General features: G+C 39.8%; 1 protein-coding gene and 1 pseudogene across 1 annotated transcript in view; both read left to right on the forward strand.

The window, feature by feature from the left end:
• Mthfd2l (methylenetetrahydrofolate dehydrogenase (NADP+ dependent) 2 like) overlaps positions 1–19,029 on the forward strand; it is an 88,003-nt gene extending 68,974 nt beyond the window's left edge. Inside the window, exon 8 of the mRNA XM_028752652.1 lies at positions 17,965–19,029. Within this exon, the coding sequence (XP_028608485.1) occupies positions 17,965–18,077 (113 nt within the window). The 3' untranslated portion in view covers positions 18,078–19,029. The remainder of the gene's footprint in view (positions 1–17,964) is intronic.
• On the forward strand, positions 11,315–12,091 carry LOC114608593 (annotated as a pseudogene).
• Positions 19,030–23,494: the final 4,465 nt, after the last annotated feature.

Raw genomic sequence — 23,494 nt, forward strand, 5'->3', positions numbered from 1 at the left:
TGGAGAGAAAAGAATCCTTATTCACTGTTGTTGGGTATGCAGATCAATACAGCCATTGTGGAAATCAGTTTGGAGGTTTCTCAAGAAATTTTAACTAGGACTCCTGTATTACTCCACTGGTTCCTCCTGGGCAAGGTGAGCCAGAGAACCCCGCACCCAACATGGAGATCCTGTTCTCACGTGTTTTTTGCTGCTTCATTTGCTTTAGCAAAGGATTGAATAAACCTAGTTGTTGTCCATAAGTGGATGAATGGATAACTAAATGATGATGACGATACACACACACACACACACACACACACACACACACACACACACTACTCAGGACTAAAGAAAAATGAAGTTAAAAAATTTGCAGGAAAAAGGATGAACTGAGAATATTACATGAGGCAACACATCTCAGAAATATGAGCACACATTCTATCTCATAGGCAGAATCTACCCGATAAGATACACACGCATAAACACATGTGTACATGAGTATAACATACCATAAGGGGAGAGGAAGAAAGGCTGAGTATAAGGGGGGAGAAGGCTTGAGTGCAGGTGATCAGCACGGCCAAGACTGAGGATGCACAGATGACTCTTCTACTTCTAACTCTTCTGTGGAACTTTCGTTCTCAGTGGTAGATAAGTTCATAAAGTTATTCGATACTAAAAGTGTAAAATGTAACGTGAAGCTCCCCATTCCAAATGCCCACTCTAACTTTACAGAAGTTCATTAAGTTGTACAGATTTTAGTTATGGCTAATCTTGGAGTGTGATGCTTTCATTTACACACAAATTTTTATGATAAAGCTTATAAAATTTTTAAGAAGACGGGGTTTCTTTATCATGCCAACTCCAGACAGGTTTTGATAATGCACTGGAGTTTCTCAACTCAAATGGATCTACAAGATGTGTTTGGTTTCAAACTTGGGTTTTCCTTTTTTCTCACTCTTGTTCTGTTCCTTGACTTCACATAGTAACTCTGTGTTTATGGCAAATGTCTCACACCTAGGATGCCTGCAGGAGATAGTCAGATGAGGAGCAGAGGGGGCTGCAGTCCATAGCCTCCACTTCTGACTTCTTTCCAGGGCAGGCCTACCCAACGAAATGCTCCCCCCGGGGGATATTCTTTGTTCTCAGGACATGTACAGGCTTTCTTATTTTTAAATGAGTCAAGCTTTTGCTTAGGAAGATCGTCTGAAAAAATTTGAAAACAAGCATCTGTGAGAGCTGTTTCTGCTTTACTTGACTTGGCAGCACCTGTTTAATGAAGCTGCAGGGCCATGTATTTAAATAGATGATGGCGTAAAGAAGGGGATCTTCAAAACCAACGCAAGAGGAAAGGCTGGAGTGTTGGGCTGAGAACTGCTGAGGTTGTTTGAGATACAGTGCTATCACCTAAGAGCTCTGTATCCTCTCTGTCTGCCAGTTCAGCAGTGATTACAGCCATCTCCTCTGTCTCAGGACTCTGCTTCTGTAGCACAGTAGATCAGGAAAACGCCATGGTATCATCTCATTTCATACAATAAGATGCTGTGGGTTTGGGGTTCTGTTCATTTGTTTTTATGAGATAGTGTCTTACTATGTAGCCTTGGCAGGTCTGGAACTCCTTAATTAGACCAGCCTGGCTTTAAAATCACAGAAATGAGCCTGACTCTGCCTCCCAAGTGATAGAATTAAAGGCATGCATCACCATGTCTGGCTCAGCAAAATATTTTGAGAGAGGATATATGTTCACAAAGCAGTTGTTGTATGGTGTTATAATTATCCCATTCTCTTAATTCCTGTGCCTGAGTTGTAAACTAAACTTTACCACACGTAGTTGTGTAAAGACAGAAGCTTCATAGCTGCATAGCTCAGTGCTATCCACAGTTTCAAATAGCCACTGGAAGTCTCAGAATGAGTCCCCACAGGCAATGGGGACTACTGTCTCTCAGTGTTCCCTTTCAGTTTTAATGTTTAATGTCTTGGACATTCAGCAGAGTATTGCCAAATGAAGTATAAATGCACAGAAACGTTTGGAAGAGAGAAGGTTCAAAGATCAGAATATTCTGCTCCTATCATAAAATGCACACACAAGGTTTTACTTATTTTCCTCTGCCACCCTGGGAGTTCTCAGATCCACAGCACCAAAGATGAGCTGGATTCCATGAAGGAGAGCTTGCTGGTGAGGTTGAGACTCAGCCACCCAGATGAATAAGCTTTGACATGTTGTTCTTCAGGTTGTTCATCAGGATGGAACTTGAAATAAGGGATGGTTCCCTCTCCCCCATTGAAAGGGAGGGACTTTACCATGGGACACACCATGATCTAACAGGTAGCATTTGGCTGCAAACTACCACAGGGAAATTGTGACTGCTTTGTAAGTATCTATGAAAGTTTCTGTGATCACTTCTGCCAAGATGAACAAAGCAGATGTGGGTAGATTCAAATGGAGAAGAAAATTTTCCTAGCAGAGAAGTTTGGCTTATTAATGCAGGAACTCGAGCCACGCATGGGAAGTAGATTTCACTGGAGGGCATGACTTTCAATGTAAATGAACCCAGTGGGAAAAGGATGGGGTGTCCCTCAGTGTCCCCAAGGAAACAATGCTGTTTAAACTAAAGGAACTCCCAGGGGCATATCATGACATCAAAGGGGCAAAGTGGAAACTGTAGAAGGAAGGAGAATTTGTTGAGGTATAGACTCTCCTCCATAGACTTTTTGTAAAGTAATGAAACTTTGAATTTGGATGTTTCTGTTTTAAATGGATTTTAATAACTGTAAGCTTGACTATCATTTTCAATTCTATATATTTATCAATTATGGAAAGATGGTTTTCTGTACTTTGACAAGATAATTTGCCTATTGAGCAAATCTAATCCCTTGCACTGGGTATTCAGGCAGCTTTACATGGCTTCAACAATCAGAGTGTGATACTGTGCAGTATCTCTGCTGCTGTAGCTATCTGAATACACCATAAAACATCATGAAGTTAGAGGCTCTGTAGGTTAGACTCCTATCCAGTATGTGAGCACTTCTCATGGTTGTTCAGCTGCTTGATTCCAGCATCTTACCCTTCCCATTGAAGTACTGTCCATGTAGGCTGCCCAATGTTGGAGGTGTTGCTTTCTTAGAACCTCTGTGAAGACCTCAGAGTCTCAGTAGGCCTTTACTGCAATGCCAAGAATAAAAAAGGGCCTTAAAATCAGCACTACACTGAACTGGTGTTTCCCTTTGCATCGATCCTCGATTATAAGACTCAGGAGAATTCATGGAGGCCTTTAGCCTCTGAGGATATTTACTATCCTCCCTCAACTTCCTGAGCATATGCCTCCACCGGATTCATCTACCTTAAGGCAGTATTTATTTTTTAAATTCATTTTTTACTGTTTTTAATTATGTCTGTTACTGTGTGAGGGGTAAGTACATGTGAACATAGGTGCCAAAAAAGGCCAGAGATGTTGGATCCTCTGGAGCTGGAAGTACAATTGGTATGTCATTCAATATGGGCGGTGGGAACTCAACTAGAATCTTCTACAAGAGCACTACATGATCTCAAGTGCTGAGCCATCTCTCTGACCCTTGAGGCAGTATTTAAAAGTATCTATATGACAGGACTGTTTTCATGTGTAGAAATCATTTTCTCTATCAATCAATCATCATGCAATGAATTATATATTTGAGAAATCTCAATTTCCTTTATAGATCACTGTTTTAGGATGATCATCCTGACTTTCTCCCATAATTTCCTTCAGCTGTTTTCTGTTGAAGTTTTGAAGTCTACACCATACATTTATGACAAAGCAGTCTATATTCCAAAGATACAAAAACAAGAGGTTATGGTGTATGGGAGGCAAGCAACATCCTCTGAGTTACCAGCTGAAATACAGCCTCCAGCCCTAGACACTCATAATGGCATTGCTTTTATTGCCACAGTTCACCAAATGCATTTGACCAGCTGGACGTGGAATTGATGATGTCCCATGCTGCTACCTCAGTTAGCCCTGCTGCTGCCAGTTACCTCTCTGGCCTTATCTATACCTCAGACCTGACACACAGAGTTGCTACAAATGTTTGAAGCTTTAATGGCTTGGTTTCAGTTTTATGAAGCATTATTCCACAGGGGTTGAGATGGAACGGAAAGAACTGGAATGTCTACTCCATATTGCCTGCCCCTCCCTCTTCCCTCCCTTACACTCCTGACCACACCTCTCTACAGGTTTACACTAAACAGAGAAACAAGGCAAGGGAGGGGTGGTAACGAAGAGGGAGAGAGATGGAACAGGAATGACCTTTTTTTTTTTTCTCTCACAAACAGAATAGGTGGGTTTAGGGTCTGAAATGGAGTTTTGTGAATGTGTTGTTTCAAGGCTACAGGGCAGTACATAGAAATGACTGCAATAACCAAAAAAAAAAAATTGTCAGTGATGCTAACTTAAGTGTACAGAGTAAAGAAGCCATACTTTACTGAAAAGCAAGTATACCCCTCAAATACCACTAGTACTTTGAAACCGTTAGTTTTATTTGTTCTTTGAAAATTTTATACTTATATGTAGTGTGTCTCAATCATATCCACATGTTACTCCTTCCTGCTTATATGATAGTTTGGGGGGAATATGGCTTACACATGCAAACTGTGAGCAGTATTTTTCATATTAAAGCTCAAGTGCACAGATATATTCAAAGATTATTCATGGCTTGATTTTCCCTTTCTTTTTAAACAATTTGATGGTTTCCTGTTTTTATTCTCATAAGGCTTGTGCTTGAATACAGGATAAAGTATTAGAACAAAGATATATCTACATACACGACCTCAAGTCACAGCCATCTCCAACTGAAGTCTGGAGTTAAGCTGGCAGTCAGGCCATTGAGAGTTTCTCATACAGAGATGCTGTTTTCATCCATCTTGATGTCTGCAGCACTTCACTAGAGCCACCAGAGCAAACTGCAATAAACAAGTGGATTATACATAGTACATAGCACCAGTGGATTACACACACTTCTAGAGGCCTAATGCTCAGATGGAGGTGGCTTGAGGGTTCCTACTGTAGCTTTTCTCCTTTGCATGTAGGCATTCACCATGTCTTTATTAGCTTCACAAAGCTTTCCTTCTGGAAGTATCCATGTACACTAGTGATGACATCAGACCTTACATTAGACCTTACTGTAATGAGTTCATGCAGCATATGTCGTCTTCAAGGACTTTATCCAGACACATTCTCAGGTTCTGAGGTTAGCATCCAAGCAAATAGATGGAGAGACACATCTGTACATCCCGGCTGTGCAAGCATGCTGTCTTTGTGTCCTCATTCATGTGCTTGTTCATGGTAAGGGGAGGAGAGAGTGTGCAACCAAGCTCTTTCACCTTTGAGACACTAAACTGGAAGTTTCCTTGTCATTTCCACTATGCTTCTATATACTTGGACGTAGACATGTGTGAGTATAGATGGGATGTGGAACCCATCATTTCTACAGGTGTGGCCCTATTTGAGTGACTAGACATCTACCTTAGACCTAAGACCCAACTCACCCTTGGAAGTCTTCAGTTTAGGTTTAATCAGTTTTCAATTATTTATTGAGTATATGTTAGGAATCCATCCCATGAGATACAATTGTGGTCTAAATAGACAAAGTTTTATTCACAATAATAAGCAAATAAATACATTTTATAATATATGAAATACTGTTTAATGTTACAAAATAAGTTGGGCTGGAGAGCTATCTTAGTCGTTAAGAGCACTGGCTGTTCCTCCGGACAACTGGATTCTATTACCAGCACCCACATGACAGCTCGCAATAGCAATAATCTGTAACTCCAGCTTTGGGGTACCCAACACTCTTTTATGGACTCTGAAGGTACTGTCCACATGGTATATAGCTGTGTCTTGAAGGCAAGCACACACACACACACACACACACACACACACACACACACACAGAGAGAGAGAGAGAGAGAGAGAGAGAGAGAGAACACAAACTCATAAAAAGAAGCTATCACTGCAGAAACTGATTGACTGATTAGAATTTTTGTACTGTGAAGAGATGGGAATGTTTCAGTTCCAGATGTTAATTACCTCATCTGGGGCTAGCTCCAGCCCTCTGGAATGACTATTCCTTGGCCACTTCTGCAAAATGGGAGAAAACGCCATGCAGTCATAAGAGAGGATCATTCCAGGCATCTAGAGGGGTCATTGTGAAGATCTTTAGGAGACCATGTTTCACAGTTTTATTTCTTTGTTTGTTTGTTTTGTAATCTTTGAGACAGAGACTTTCTGTGTTCAGGCTGGCTGTAAACATGCTATGTTCCTACTGCTGACTTGAGCTCATGAATCTTCTGCCTCAATGTCTCTAGTAATGGAAAATCCCTAGTGCCTAGTGTGTGCCATAAGGTTCTGCTCTGCCTGGTAGTTTTCATGAGTTACAGGGGGCCCATTGTAACTAGACACAGTAAATAAAGGGAAAGATGTTATGGGAAAACTCACAAAAAGAGGCATTGTGAGTTGTATATCACATTGGGCCGTAAAGACTGCAGACAGGCATTTGGATTTTACTCTTTAAGGAATGGATAGCAAAGACACGGTGTTGGACTTGTTTTCAACAGGATCGCTGGCTGGACTGTTGAGAGTAAGGGTGTAAACAGGGGTACCTGTTAAGAGGCTATTGTAATTATCCAAGTAAGAAATGATGGGGTGTGGACAAGAGTAGTAATGGGTTTAAGTATTATGAGGTGGTTAGATGGTAGATATAATTTAAAAGGAGAGTTGGGATGATTGGTCAAATGATTAGGTGTGAAACAAATAGAAAGAATCATGTATGACTTTAAGGATCTTGGAATGAGCATGATAGGAGATTCCAGCTCCTTAACCCTCTTGAAACTTTTTTTTTTTTAACAAGACTAGAGAATTTGACCCAGGATGTATAGCTGGTGTAGAGTATGAACAAGGGAAGAAGGTCCTGACTCAGGTTGTATATTTGTGTGGGGAACAGGAATAGGAAAGAGGAAGGCTTTTCCAAGTGGAAGTAACACGAGTGACAGCAAACAGTCTGGTAAAATCTGTTCCTCAAAATTTAAATCTAAGACAACATAGGGCACCTAAGGCACTTACTTTTCCTCTAAGAAACTGCTGGTCATAGTGCCAAAACTTTAATTGAGTCTTTTTTCTTTTTGAAGGCTCTGCATTTGAAACCTCAGAGTTCCACCCTATACTCTTTTTATATCGTGTCTGATTTTTCATAGGTGACTACACTCCTGAGTCAGGCCGACAGGTTTGAATCCTGGCTCTATTGCTTGAAACAATTATGATCTGAGGTAAATTGCTTCACCCCTGAGACTTGATTTTATCATTGAAAAACGGCGATAATAATACCTATCTTAGAAAGTTGTCACAAAGATTAAATGCAACAATCACCATCCACAAGCTAATTAATGCCTGTGAATTGCTGAGCGATGGCTGGCAGCAAGCTGTGTACTGTGTGCGTGGCTCGCCTTTTCTTTATCAACCAGCATGCCTTCGTGCTCATTCTTATCTACTTCAGGCTTCCTTAGCGTGCTTAGCCGACAATATCTTTTATACTATCTTGCATTTCATTTAGTTCGTCCCAACTAAAATACTCCTTCCCAGTGTGAGCTTCTTGTCCTGTATATTTTGTATCTCTCCCCCACACCAAGTTTTAGCCTTACTATTCATGTTCTTGTACCTCAAACAACACAACCTTGAGCATCAGAAGGACCTGGAATGAGGGTGATGGTAGAAAGACTCCAGACTCTAGGATCACTTCAAGAACCATTTTTATTTTTCCCATTGAGTTTATGTATTGTTTAGATAGGACTAGCGATAGCATTGTAAACCGAGCTTGACAAACTATTTTTGATCCCTTATCTGAGTTCTTCTGTACTTCTTTGCCCTTGTGGCTTTGTTTTGCCCTGGAGGACAGTCCTCCTAGGGTTTATCTTATACGTGGAGACTTGTGAAGTCACATTACTGCATCTGGGTCAACAATTGTGTTTGAGAAAGAAATTGCAGACCATCTCCCATTCTCCACCACCTCTCCCATTCTCATTTTGTAGTACCATAGTGACATGAAAAGTCAGCTTTTTCTTGGGCTATCAATCATCTCTGGCTTCTTTGGATTCAGAGGCAGCCTATTAGAAGCAATACAAGAATAGTAGCAGCTAATATTAAATTTATCTGGGTTTTAGAAACTTGATCATGTAAAATATTGAAAGGATTAAGATGTTATGTACTTTACAATTCATCTGCAAACTGTTGGTCACAGGCTTTTGACAAATGGGACTATTCTAACAAATATATGTCTTGATGTAACCTGTTCAAGGTCATTAGTATAATTATTTTGAGACCATACTCCATCTGGACAGTTCTTAACCAACTTTCTTGGATATTTATATTGTCCCTATCAGGCAAAGCAGAGCTATAAGTGAATTGTAATGGCAATTGATAGTCAAATTTTAATAGCTTCAATTTGTTGCACAAGCTAGTCAATAACATTATTGTGTGCATCTAGCCTTTTTGAAAAAAAAAAGTCTAAGTATAATTTTTCTTGGGTTCTTGCTATCCTTGAAACATTTTAGCTACCTCATTGGTAAACTCAGCCATTTGTATGACTACCATAGTAGCAGTTATGGTTCCAATAAGTGCTAAGATGCCAACAGTTACCAACCCTATAACAAGTACTTCTAGTTTTCAACACCATCAACAATTTTCCCAAAATAGTATTTATATTTTCTAAGAACAATCTTCCTTTTAGTTTTACAGGAATGCATATGAATGAGGGTTGTTTTTAATATCACAAAGTAGAGTTGAAAGTATTAAGAATACATTGAATAACTTGACAAAAAGTCCACAAAATATGGTTCAGGTGTCAGTGCAGTGAAAAGAATCTTGGTAGCTGGGGTGAGAACTACAAGTGACATACAGTTTGCCCGTGGTTGAAATTTAGGAAACTGTCCCTATTTCATTACCAGTTCTTGTTTTCTGGTGTCAGTTAAAGGTACGGCTTTACCATTCCTGTTGGAATCCAGAAAACAAAACAAAACAAAACCTGTAGGTGAAAGCACAGATGTAGTTTTCTGCTCCAAATTATGAAGGGCACAAGACATCAACATAGATTGAGTCCATAAGAAATTCTTCATAAAATCATGAATTTAGATAAAGAAATAGTAAAGAGAAATTTTAAAGTCAGTAACAACAGCTTGGTAATTTTGAATTTGTTTTTCCACTGGAATCTGTTTGAGTTTACTTATCTTGGTAGGTATCCTTTTAGCTTAGGAAAAGCCAAGGCCTGATTTCTACATTTGAAACAGCCTGGTCAGAATTTCTATTTTTATAAGTCAGTGAATGGCTATCTGAGTTTTATCTTTCTTTTGGTTTGTCTAAAAGATAACAGAGTTCACAAAGATCTTTATATATTTTTGCTTGTTAGTGGAAGAAGCCCCCTGAGTGTCTTTTAAGATGAGGGATATTTGTTTGTTTGTTTACTTTGAGCTGGGTGGCAGAGTAGGTGAGCCTGTTGGGAGGCTCCATTGGTTTGTTTATTAAGCAACTGAGAGGTGGTAGGTAATTTATCCTTAGCTTTGAGACTTTTATGTTTAAGAGAGTGAAGTAATTAAACTTTTAAAAAAGGTTTTGATATTAGTATCATCAGCTGCAAGTCTTTCATTTGGATCTAAAGTTACTGCATAGCCTAAAAATTTTTAAGGCGAAAGCAGACTGTTTAGATATGGAAGGACCAGTTGGCAGCTTCTGTGGAATTGTCTGATGAACAAGAAGTCTCCATAGGGATTGTACATATATGATGTGTCCAGAGTTTACTCCAGTGAATGGATTCTCAGGATGCATTGTTTGTACTGGTTGAGTTTGTGCCATGTGAGACACATTCCGAGTATGGGGCATATAGCCATGCAAATAGTAAATAAGCCTGGAAATTTATATTTTTTTGGTATGTCAAAATTCATTTCAAATAAAGTCTTTTGGTACCTCTTAGTCCTAAATGTACCTTCCACCACACAGGGTGGTAAGAGAATGTTCCCAGTTTCTAAGGAAATAGACTGTTCATCAACTACACCCCATGTCCTACTCCATCTCAGTGTCCTTCACCTAAGTTGACGGTATGGTTGATCAGTCTGACTTAAATATCAGCCTTTTGGGGTATGTGATTATCATCTTACTGCACAGTCTAGCTTTACTATAAGGGAAGAGTAACACTTTAACCCAGAGGCATCTGTCTCTGTAAGTTGAGAAACTGGTAGAGGTTGGAAGCAACTGTCTGGGAAAATCTGTGTTCACAGTACCCACACAGGCCACTTCTAAGAAAAGGCAGAAGCATGGAGGTCACCATGGGATCTAGGGCACAGCCACCTTTACTGTTGCTCAGAGGGCAAGGTACTTATTATGAAGTATGGGTTTTTGAAATGAAGTAAATTTCTAAACACATTCTAGTTAGTAGGGCATATTTGACATGGAATGGCCGTATTTTCGTGAGAAAGAGTTGATGTTGAAGCATGAAATCAAATCCATGGGAACAAAGGGAATGTCTGACGCCTTTGTAAAGTTTTCTTATACCATGACAAAATTGTTTTTGCAGTTGATTCTCAGAATCCTACAATACTATTACCTAGGAGAAAGACATTTATCTCCTATTTTAGGTTGATTATGGTAAACTACTGAGATCAAGGACCTGCCAAGATATATGGAAGACTCTCTAACATTGTGGGTAGTTTCTGAGTTCACCACTGATGGCAATCAGTTTTCAGTACCTGAAGGAAGGGGGAGGGTGAGAGAAGGCACAAGAAAGGATGGTAAAAAATAGCACACGATTATTATGTTATTTGTAAAAAGACATTGTGAAAGGGAGATGTTGTTAATCAGTTTCCAACCTGTCAATAGAAATGTCAGAACAGTATTCAAGAACTTGCCAACCAGAATAAAAATGCAATGACAGCTGACATCATCCTTGGCCAGGCAATATGCTTCTCCTGTGATGAGCAAATTCATAGTCAGTAACTTTTGATTTATTCAAGCAATTGGGTTACTATATGGCTCCATTCAATGTTTTCTAAGTGGTATGGTTAACATTGTTTTAGGCGTTGACTATATGAAATGGCTAGCCAAGTATATAAAGATTTGATTTAGTATAAAGGGGGATGGAAGAGAGAGAGAAAGAGAGAGAGAGAGAGAGAGAGAGAGAGAGACAGAGAGAGAGACAGAGAGAGAGACAGAGAGAGACAGAGACAGAGACAGAGACAGAGAGACGGAGACAGAAGGAGTCAGAGAGACAGAGGAAGATACATGTACAGAGTATATCAATCAATAAAATGTAATTGTGGTGCATTGTTTACCCTTTGAGAAAGCTGCTGGCATCTCATAAATGTCTGGTTATGAAAGATAGTTCAGTGAATGCAATCTGCTATGGGGCCATAATCATGCTTCCTGGTGTTCTTTGATATGAGGATGGCATTGAGGTCAACCAGGAGACTGTGGTCATTACCACTAAGGGGGAAGCTATCGCATGGTGATTGCATTGATGACTACAGCAGTGATTTCTACCTGTGACCATGATATAGTAGCCAAGAAAAAGAGAGTGATCATGCAAAGAGACACTTATTCTTGAAAGTGGAGTTTAGGTCCAAAGGCAAGTCAGAAGAAGATGATGATGTTTGACAAGCATGGCAAACCCTCAGACAATACCCCTGCCACATGAAACCAGGATTATATTGACTACAGTGATTTTGGCAAGAAAGCACTGGCTGCTGAAGCAGTGCAAGCGCCTCAGTTAGCTGTGGAAAGAGTAAACGTCATAAAAAGGAAGCAGAGGGTATGAGGATAGTGAGAATGATAGTGATGAGACCCCTCCAATAGTTAATTCCCCAGTTGAAGAAAGAAAAGAAGGAGAAGAAGAAGAAGAGGAGGAGGAGGGGGAGAAGGAGGAGGAGGAGGAGGAGGAGGAGGAGGAGGAGGAGGAGGAGGAGGAAGAAGAAGAAGGAGAGGATAAAAATCTCAAAACTGTGCTAGAAAGTGGGGGCGAGGCTGGAAGTGGGGACAGTGACATCACCAAAAAGAAAAAGGAGAAAGTAAAAGTGGGTGAAGGGATGTCTGAAAAGTAAAAGCCATTTCTTGAAGCATTATGTCCAGCTGCGAGGAGAAACAAAAACCTTATTGAAAAAACTTTTTGTTTTGGGAGTAGAACAGAGGTCCCAAACAGAGTAGAAACGTCTGGTACACTTTTAGCTACCACTTGTGACCTCAGTGGTTAGCTGGTGTGGCCGTCTCATCCCGTCTTGTCCTGTTTTAAGGATATGAGAGATAAAATCAGGTCTCTGCCACCAACCCCTCTGGTTGCTTGAAGAAGCCACACCTTGAGACATGGCGCAGCCTAGCAACTATCTGCAGTTGTTTACTAATGACCATTTCAACAATGCCATGGATAGACCTCTCCTACTTTGCTCTTTAAAAGTTTGTAAAAGTTAGATCTGCTAAATAAAATGGTATGGAACCTTCAAAAAAAAAAAAGAAAAAAAAGATCAGCAACCCAGATAAGCTTGGTACATTACCTTGGTTACGCCTGTTCCTGTTGCCATGGAAAGTTCAATGATGGGCCACATGCTAAAGAGCCCTCTGCTCTCTGGCTCAACATGCACTTAAGCATCCCTTTATGAGAGCCCGTATGAGAAAGTGAAGTGTTTTTGTTTTACCTCCTGAGTCATACCATTTCTCCAGTCCTATGCCATTCAGGTTTTTCTGGTTGCTACACCTGTCCTTCGTTTTCCTAAAGCTTGTCTACCCTTCATTATAGTGGATATGTCCGAGAGACCATGCCTAAGTAGTTCACATTTAGAAGCATGGGAAACTCCTTCAACCATTTAATTTAGGCAATTATATATGTATACTAGGAGGCTGAAATTCTCACAAGACAAGTGAGACCTTTTTATGTGCAGCTGCTCTTAAAGTCAAGTTGCTGCTCAGAGTTTGCCATTGAACTGTTAGAAATGTGACAGGGGCCACAGAGTGGTTCTTTAAGGATGACCAACAGACAAACTAGAAAGACAAGTAACATCAGAGAAACTCATGGCATCAGTTTCTGTTGCTCCACCCAAACACAGATTGTTAGAATACAAATATGTTTTTTTTCTTTTTGGAATACAGAACATGGTTTTCATTAAATATTAGCATAGTCAATTCTGTTTAGATACATCCATCCTCTTATTGAAGGACCATAGAGAAATACTCAGTGGCACTAAAGTTTAAAATTCACTACCTGTGGAGAAACCAGAGAATGTTCCAGATGATATATTTTTGATGATAATTTTGATTCTTAAGTGCCAGCCCTGGGAACCAGGACCATAAAGTTTCCCAAGGAAGGTAATAACACAGAAAACACAAGCTGGAGACACCCTCTCATGAAGCATGGCAGCTGCTGCTGGGTTAACGATCACATCCTTTTTCTTTTGTGCTAAGTTGTTAAAGAGCATTTTAACATTCTTTACGTCTCTAGTCGTGTCCTGTGTGAGTCATCTTTCCACACCCTGTGACCACATGTCACCCTTGCATTTTTCTGAGGTGCATGCATAGACTGAACACCTAGTGTCTTTCATCACCCCTGCCACCACATCCATTTAAATGTGAAGTAACCTTTGCTCCATACCTATTGTCCTTACTGGGATAGTAAAAAGCAGTTCTCTTCAAGTAAGAATGTTGGAAATGATTATGAAGCATGTCTTCATTCTTCCCTTCAGAAATGATGTAACCATTGACTCCGGGTATTATTATATATTCAGTGTTCTACAAACCACCTGCCTGTTTCCTCTCCTGTAGCTCCCTTTTACCTACAGAGCAGCAATACCAGCCTTCTTATGGCATGTCCAAGATTCAAGCAGCTTTCCACTCAAAAGAAGTTCCTTTGTAAGTGCAGCCCCCTTACCAAGTACAACAGCTCATTTCTGTTTCGTCCCTGGAATGTCTGGCCTGCCTTCATCTACACACCATCCTCAGGCTTAGGCAGGTCCTCCAAACACACGCACAATGCCATAAACACCTCACTATGGTACACGCCACAGCCATCACTCAATTATTACTTGAGTAATTGCATTTTTAAAATAAGTATCTCTAATAATAAGACTGTGGGTTCCAAGGGTTAGTAACTATGTCTTACACAAGAGACATTTTCTGTGAATCTATCTAGGCCAGTTTGTAACATGTGTAGGGACACTAAATGACCAGGTATGGGAATAGGACCAGGGGACAACAGATCCCAGTTGCCCTAGAGAACACTTTTTAGTCTAGTCTAGTAGTAGTGATGATTCTACAAATGTCTGTAAGTGATGTGATAAGATTTGTTTTAGAGATAGTGTGGCTGGAATGGCAGATGGGACACCAACGATTGTATTGTCGACTGCAAAACGTAGTCATGCATTTCCTGTGTACATGCACATCCTTTTCTCAAAGTGACCTTGCTCTTATTACTATCCCATACTTCAGAGTTGAAATGTGGTGGTGAGACTTGACTTAGCCAATGAGACATTATCAGCTGTGACACTGTAGAGGTTTCCAAAGTGTCTGCCCATCAGGTTTTGCCTAGCAACATGAAGCTGCCGTGTAATTCCAAAACAATGAATCATAATCTCGATTAGGCTCTAAACTTCCACCACCTTACTCACGTGGGAAACTCTGCTCTTTCTCCAGTACACTCGTCTTCAGACTGTGATAGAAAGTGGTTTACACTAGAATCTGGAGAGTGGGTAAGGAAAACCCAGAGTTTGACTTCCTCTGACAGGATATCCTAATACACTCAGGACATTACCTAGAAAAATTATCCTGTAAATTTCATGGACCAATGAGTAAAAAGCAAACTCAGCCCAGGAAGTTAACCAACTCTAGTGACATTTGTATTAGAAGGAGGAAGAACAAATGCTCAGCAGATGGAAAAGGCGAGCAGGACGTGTTAGGCAAAGTGGGTAATGGGCAAAAGGCAGAGTGCCAGAGTTCCAGTCTAACTCATGTTCCTAAGAACTCTCCAGAAGTTTCTTTGCAGCATCTAAAGCATTGTAGAGAGGTCATTCAAATACAAATTTGTGATAATTATTGCTTTTCCTAAAAGTATTCTTATTTTCAAAGATTTGCTTTAAACATGATTGTTGTTCCATCCGAGTCTCATCCCAAGGCACAGGCCACACAGACAATAGAATTTAACAGGTGTTTTATTTGCCTTAGTGATCAGTTTCAGAAACTCTAAAATTATGATGATTTTATAGAATTGAATCTAATACTTGATCTTTTCTGGCATGTCCTTTTATGGATCATGAAATTACTGACATCTCTAGTGCCTATTAAAATGCGACAAGGACTTTTGGTATTTTTCTTAAACATACTTTACACATATTACCCTACTTCTAAAGTGACAGGAAGTCATCCCTGAATGAAATCATTGCCTCATGGTTCTTCTGTGTTTCTCTGCAGTGAAGCATAAGAAGTCCCCAAAACACACACACACACACACACACACACACACACACACACTTGCATACACACACACATCCATACCTACTCTCTCACACACATACAGTGTGGTCACACACACTCACACACATACACAACTCAAGTATACATACATATACACTCACACATAGTCATATGCACATACACACACTCAACACTCTCACACACACATACACACATTCACAGACACTCAACACTCACACACACACATGTTTAACACTTAGAAACACACACACACACACACACACACACACACCACACCACACTTTTTGAAAGCATCTCTCTTATAAGCAGGTGCAAAGCCTGCCTGTCCTTAGGGAAACAGTCTAAGAAAGGATGTTCTGGTGATTCTATGCTCATTAACCTTCTCTCTTCTAGACATGATCAGGAAGATACAATTCGCAGCATCATGCATGAATTAAATTTGTATCTTCTCTCATGACTAATTACATCTTGAACCATCTGAGGTACTTCACAAACATATAGCTTACCATAGCCTGGAGATGGTTATGCAAAACTGTTATTGAGAATATTACTTATTTATTTACTTACTTACTTACTCACTATTTAAGAAAAATGTCTTATTATATTGTCCAGGCTAGCTTTGAACTTCTGGGTGCAGATCATTCTCCTAGCTAAGCCTTCTGCGTCCTGGGACCATAGGTGCGACCTCCCTCCCTAAGTGAGCACTTTTTTTCTTACCCATTTACTCTTCTCCTGAAAGAAGTACTTCCATATTCCTGTTCCTCATATAAATAGACCAAAGCTACAATAACACTGTTCAACAACATATAAACTGATTTCTTCTCAGACACAGTCACTGAGGAAAATGAAACAAAAAATGACAGAGAAACCTAATGAGTGTTTTAAAATCAAACTTATTATTGCCTCCTTCATATTACTGTGTAGAGACCTTATCTCTGTGTGTGTTCACTTTACCTCAAACAGTAAAACAAATTGACAAAAGTACTTGAATGCTCAACTGTGTGCATAGCAACGTTGAATCTTTTGCCCACTGAGTATTGTGGGGAGATCTACTGATGCTAATAAAAGCTTGTTAACATTCAGGCAAACCCAAACCTAAGACAAATGAATATCCCCATGAAGAACAATAGGCAGGAGAGTGTGTGTGTGTGTACATGTGTGTGTGTGTATGTGTGTGTGTGTGTGCTTTTCATAGCAACCTGTGCAAAAATGCAGATTCTGAGCTAAACTGTCAGACAGACATTTTATTCAACGGTATATTCAATTCCTGTCCCTCTGCCCAGTTCTTACTTTCTAAGTTTGAATATACTTGTGAGATTGTAGTTTTTAAAAAGTCTGCAAGAAGATCATGAGACCCAGGCAGACCACTGGTTTATCAGATCTGGCACCCAAGGAAGAAAATTACCCATAATGCTTGTTAAGCAGTTGTGTGACTTAAGTGTAATGTGTAACTTACTCTGTGAGTGCTCAGAGTATAAAATAATAGGGAAGTTGATATGCTGTGGTTGCTTCCACCATGTTTCTTTTTAGAACATCCTACCCATTCATTGCCGATCCTTCGGCTAGTTGGAACTTTCCCATCCTTTTATATGAAAGACAACAATGCAAGGACGGAGTGCAATCATGAAAATATGAAAATTTCCCAACCTACTTGTGGATGCCTCTGTCAAAGAGCAGAGGAGTGAGTGGCTGTGTTGTGCTTTCCTGGTGTGACTGACTTGATTTCTTTTTGAGTTAGTTAAATGGCATTGTTAGGTCACAGATCCTCTAGCTATCTTCTTCTCCCTCAGGCCACATCCTCCTGCAGGCTCAGAGGCTTACTCTCTGGAGGCCAGCTACAGAAGGATGCTATGACTAACCTACCAGCTGTCGGAATGCCTTTCCCCTCCTCTCTCCCTCTATACATCTCTCACTGTTTCTGTTTCTATTCCTCTCACCTCCCTTTCCCTACCCATCTTGCTCTCTCATATCTGTGAGCAAGCCCAGTAGGCCCTGATACCTAGACTGGAGACAACCTCGAAATGTCCTTCCCTGTAACTCCTGGCACTTAAGCTTTGTTAGGTTAATGTGCTCCTACTTCAGGGTTCATGACTGCCTGTAGTTATATGAGTAATGTCAAATCAGCTTCCTTTCTATAAGCCTGCTTTTCAGCATGCTATTACAAGAATGACAAGTTATCACAGTGGGGCTTTTGTTCATATAAAACTGAAGACAGCTGAGCGTCAAGGAGCCTTGAGCATATTCTTTTGTGTCTCCAAGTTAGATATCAGAATAATGTGTGTGTGTGTGTCTGGGTGTGTGTGTGTGTGTGTGTGTGTCTGTCTGTCTGTCTGTCTGTCAGTCTGTCTGTCTCTCTATTTTCATTGTGGCCTACCTCAGCTTATAAACAATTGAAGGTTGATAACGTTGTCTGTATAATGGGGGAAATAGTCTATGCAGTGTGCTGAGAAAGTCGCGTTCTTAGGTACATTTTAATTGAAGAACTGTTCTGTCTTCTCAGCTGTTAAGAAGAAAGCCAGCTTCATCACTCCAGTCCCAGGAGGTGTGGGACCCATGACTGTGGCCATGCTTCTGAAGAACACACTTCAGGCTGCGAAGAATATCACCTACTAGATCACAGGGGCAGTGCACACAACGAATACTGCTGCTTAGTTATTTGTCAACAGGCGAAATCCCTTCTATTTTACTACAAAGCTATTTATTTCTACATGTATTTATTTTTTCATGACTGGAATCATTTTGGAACTGATTATTTACATGACTTTATGGATTTCTTGCTAATAAATTTGAGTCTTAAGAAAAAAAATCAAAACAATTCCAATGACACTTGTGGTAACAGTTCTTTATTTTATGGATACTTGTTCATAATGTTACAACAAATGAAGAGTTCATATTTAATAAATATATTTTTGACATAACCTAAGTATTACACACTGTATGCTTTCAAAAACTGTTTTACCAGCTAAACATGTGCTGTGTGAACCGCAACTTGAGGTTTGTTATAACCATGATTTTCTGTACAGTCTACACTCTAGGTTGTCTGTGGAGAAGAGCATTCTACAAGGCCATCCTGCATGAGACTTGTGAAGTCAAAGCTAGTCCAGAAAGCAAAGGCTGCAACAACACTTGAAACACTAAGACTGATCACTGTGTGAGTGAATCTGTCATTAAATACCCTTAAGTGATATGTTTGTTCACGGGAGCAGGAATCTGACAGAATTGTAATTCAGTAATTTTGTTAAAATTGAACCCTTGGATGTAACAAATAGCTAGTTCTTGTGCACACACATCTTTTCTTTCCTAGGGTAGCATTTGGTTCCTAACATAGACGCTGTGTTTCTAACACAATTTCAAACTAGGAAATGTGTATGACTATTACTTGAAGGTTAACAACTAGAGCCATAGAATTGGTACTGTGGTTTCATGCCTAAATCCCAGTATGTTTATGTACTACTAACAATCCTTGTTCAACGCATGTCTTTATCAGTGTGCTTCTTGTGTGGAAATAGACTAGCTGTTTATCATTAATATCGCAATTGTCCAATAAAAGTATTTTGAAGAAGAATTATAGCTGTATTCTTTTATTAAGATATAGCTTGAAATATGTTGATTCACATATTTGTTACCTGTTTGTTTTGTTTGTTTTGCCTGTGTGTGTGTGTGTGTGTGTGTGTGTGTGCGTGCGCGCTTACTACGTACTGGAGAAAATGTATCAAGTTTCTCAAGTATGAAAGAAAATATAGTTGAATGTTTTCTGTAATGAGTTAGAACAGCCGGTCAAGTATTCCTAACAGAGCTGTAAATTCAGTTTACACACAAACATATTAGAAAGCGCATGGGTTAAGTCAATTTTAAAGGAGCTTGGATTTCCAAAAAAAAATGCCCAGTGATGCCTGAATATTAAAAATGTGGGGACTATAGTAATCCCAGCGGGATGAAAAGGATTATTTTAGTATACTATTTATTTAGGGATCAACCTTCCTGGAGACTATGAAAAAAGGAAGGAAGAAAGGAAGAAAGAAAGAAAGGAAGGAAGGAAGGAAGGAAGGAAGGAAGGAAGGAAGGAAAATTCTTACGCTTATTTACATTGAAAAAGAAGCAAGAGTTTTTTCAAAACAAATGCAGTGGGGTCAATAGTCAATAAAAGAGATTGACCTCATAACTACAAAAAGCAAAGACTCATGGGTATTTATAGCTGAGTCACCAAGCTAGGGAAATCAATTGATGAGGATGTTTAGATATCAAGGAGAGGCACGTTCTTACTGATCTGACTTGTCAATTTTCTTGATAACAGCAGGCCAGAGACTTTAACATCAGGGCATGAGGACAGGAACTGCATCATGGGTATACAAGGTATGGTTTGATGTGCCCATGAGCTGAGTTAGCAAGCTTCTCTGCCAAAACTGAACTCAATTAACTGAGATCCAGGTTGTGTTTACAGAGGGCTCAGATGGGTATAAATAAGTGTGTAGTAAAGGCTGGACTTTTCTCAGAAATTAGCTGAATGATATGACTTCATTTACAGTTATTTGGTGGCCTTGAGGAGAGGTGTGCAGATGCAGTCTTCTCCCTACACTATCTGAACCTTAAGGAATTGATGGAAATTGTCCTGTAGCACAAGGAAACATATGTGGAGTGAAAACAACGCAGGTAGATAAAGTGAGGAGTGGTAAGAGTCAGAAGAAACTTAAAGAAGCAGGAATGAAGACTGTATTTAACAAGTAAATAGGATTTCAGACAGAGCCAGAAGACACCATCCCTCTTTAGCATAAGGAAGTTATCAAGGAAGTTGACTTAGGAGAAGAGATAATAAGTTCAATTTAAGACATGTTGAGTGTGAGGCAATGACATCATACACAAGCAACAGTCATTAAGCAACACAAATCCTGGAAGGGGGTGGATCTTCATGGCTGATGATGAGAATACAAGCTTCAACTGCATGTACCAACACCAAAATTCCTAGAATCAGAGGCCACTATCCACCTTGCATCCCTTCACGTCATTCAACACTGGCAGATTCTCCTTAATGGAGTGGCTATTGTGTGCTAAAGATTTCCTCTTAATCTTTTTATCTTTTCTCTTTCTTAACCCTCTATGGTAGGTGAGGAAAGTCCTAGTTACTGATTGCTCAGCCAAGGGCAGAGATCATACCTTACTATTTGAATTTAAATAAGGCCCATTGTGAGGATGTTCCTCTGAGCCTACTCACCACTTTACAGTCCCCATGATAGCCTTCACTTTTTTAATCACTACCTATAAAAATTCTACTTATGAAGATTCATTCCAAATGAAACTTTGCCATGAAAAGTTGAGTACCACTTCTCAACTGCCACAGCCCTTTGTGTTGACCGCCATGGCAGTTGTCACTTCCCATGTTATGCATGTATGTTCCCTGGCTGGCTTTAGCTATTGAAGGTCAGAAAACATGCACTGTCCACAGATTTGCTTCCACAAACAGCGTTCTGTGCAGCCCAGTCATGACTGCAGAAATTCCTGCAAATTCTGAGGAATTACAAGATAAATATAGGGGGACAAACAACCCTCACATATACTTTCTGCCAACAACTAGCCATAAGTCCTCATTGAGTGAAAGACCAACAAAACCAAGACAACTAAAAGTGCCAAAATATGAAGAGCAGAATCAACATCAAGAGGTGCTTATGACCAGAGGAGAGAGACAGATACTTTAAAAGAAGTGTGACATGAGGAAAAGGTGACAGTGGGGCTCTTTTTTCCTTAACATGAATTTTCTTCAGTGAGTATTAGCAATAAATGAAGATGCCAGGGAGTCTATCTTGCACTATGCATCTCTCTACCCTTTAAAATTGGAAAAGGGGACCTTTTGGTGAGAGGCTCAAAGTGACTTTCATACAGAGATCAATCAGTACAGACCTCAGAGGAGAAGCAGCAGGTGGGATGGCTTAGCCCTGTTCCCCAGGGTCAATGGGTGCCAAGGATGTAGCTGAGATGGCAGAGGGCTAGATGTGGCCTAGCCTACAGTGAGACTCTTCAGAGAGCTACTCATCCACCTCTGTGCTCTGATATGAGTGAAAACTTTGGTTCCTCTAATACTTAGTGGGGTTTTTTTATAACAAAAGAAAATGTATTTAAAATTTGATTTCTGGAGTTAAGGGACTTCCTCTATAATCTCTTCAGAAACTTGTGCCACAGACGCAACTGGAAACATAGGAAGGCCTTCTGATGAATGGTTTGAAAATGAGATTAAAGTCCTATCTAATGCATGTTCTTTGTCTGGTGACTTGAGTATTTCTTCTCTCCTCCTTTTTCTCCTTCCCTCCCCCTTTCTCTACTTATTTCTTTTTCTTGTGTACTAGGGATTAAATACAAGTCCTCACCCATGTAATTACACTTTCAACCACTCAGCTGCACCCTCACCCAGATTTAATCCTTTTGAACATCCATTCATCAGTGTTATTTGAGGTTTATGTATGCATGCATGTATATATATGCAGTGTGTATGTATGTATGGTCTAGTTACGTCTGTTTTGTTCTGATAAACATCATGATCAAAGGCAACCTGGGGATGGGGGGAGAGTTTATTTGCTTACATGTCACAGGTTACAGTCCATTACTGGGAGAAATCAAGAAATCAAGACAGAAACTTGTCAGTAACCCTTCATCAGAAACCTAAGCAGATTCCAGGGAAGAGTACTGGTTATTGGCTTGCTCTCAATGGCTTCTTCAGCTTGCTTTTTAAAAATACAATCCAGGACCATTTGTCTAAGGGTGACACCATCCACAGTGAGCAGAGCCCTCCTGTATCAATCATTAATGAAGAAAATGTTCCACAAACATATTCACAGGACAGTCTGATGGAGGCCATACTCAATTGAAATTCTCTCTTTCCAAACATATCTAAGTTTGTGTCAAGCTGACAAAAATCCAACCAACACCAGCATAGTACCTCATTGAACCTGGAGTGTACCAGTTCAAGTAGACTGGCTTGCATCTACCCACAAGTATCGTTCTGCTTTTTCGTTCCCAGCACTGAGATTTTAGGTCCGTCCCATCACTGCTAGTTATTACATGGGTGTTGGAGAGACAAACTCAGCTCCTCACACTTGCACAGCAAGCACATTACCAACTGAGCTGTCTCCACAGACCCTCCAGTTAGCTGTTATGACAAAGATGATCATTGTATATCAGTAGCTCACTCTTAAGAATAAAGATCTTAGACCAGGTATATTTGACACCAGTAGAACTTGCTTAATATGTGATAAAGTTCTTGGGTTGGTCCCCCCCCCCCTTTTGCTCTTGCTTTCTCTTGCTGTCTCATACAAAGACACACAGAGATAGATAGATGATAGATATGTAGATAGGTAGGTAGATGATAGGTAAATAGGCAGATAGATAGTTAGATACATAGATAGATGGATGGATGGATAGATAGATAGATAGATAGGATGCCAATATTTTTCCAGAAATGTCAAAAGACTTGTGATAGTATTTTAATCCTTAGTTGATTATATATTAAATCATCCACAAGATGCTAAGATAATTCTTTGACTTATAATTCAACTATTTTTTCCTCGAGAAAAATAGTGCCCAGAAATTGATGTACTAAATAGTAACTTAAGATCATAAACCTAGAGCTACAGTGTGTAGACATAAGAAAGCCAAGTGGTACATATTCTTTTACCTTTAAAGTGATGACTCTTGTGGTAAGTGATTGCCCAAGCTGTAATGAGTGCAACAAGCTCGTGCTTGTGTCATCTCTAAAGCCAAATTCTTATTTAAATATGGAAAGGGATCCTTTCTGATAAATCTAATTTGCTTGGTGGACATGATTCACACGATAACCAATCTTGAACAAGTTTTCAAGGTTCAGAAAATATAAGCAAATAAAATTCCAGGTAGAACGGTATGCCACTTCAGCAAACTATATTCATAAATATTCGAAGTTATTTGGGCAGTTAAAATTTACAAGTAACCCCTACAGTTTAAACAAAAAGGCATAGGCATAATTACATATTTGGGCTTTTGTAATCTCATTTTAATCATTACTGGGT

The sequence above is a fragment of the Grammomys surdaster genome, unplaced genomic scaffold (genome assembly GCF_004785775.1).
Source record: "Grammomys surdaster isolate TR1022 unplaced genomic scaffold, NIH_TR_1.0 125928, whole genome shotgun sequence".
Classification (NCBI taxonomy): domain Eukaryota; kingdom Metazoa; phylum Chordata; class Mammalia; order Rodentia; family Muridae; genus Grammomys; species Grammomys surdaster.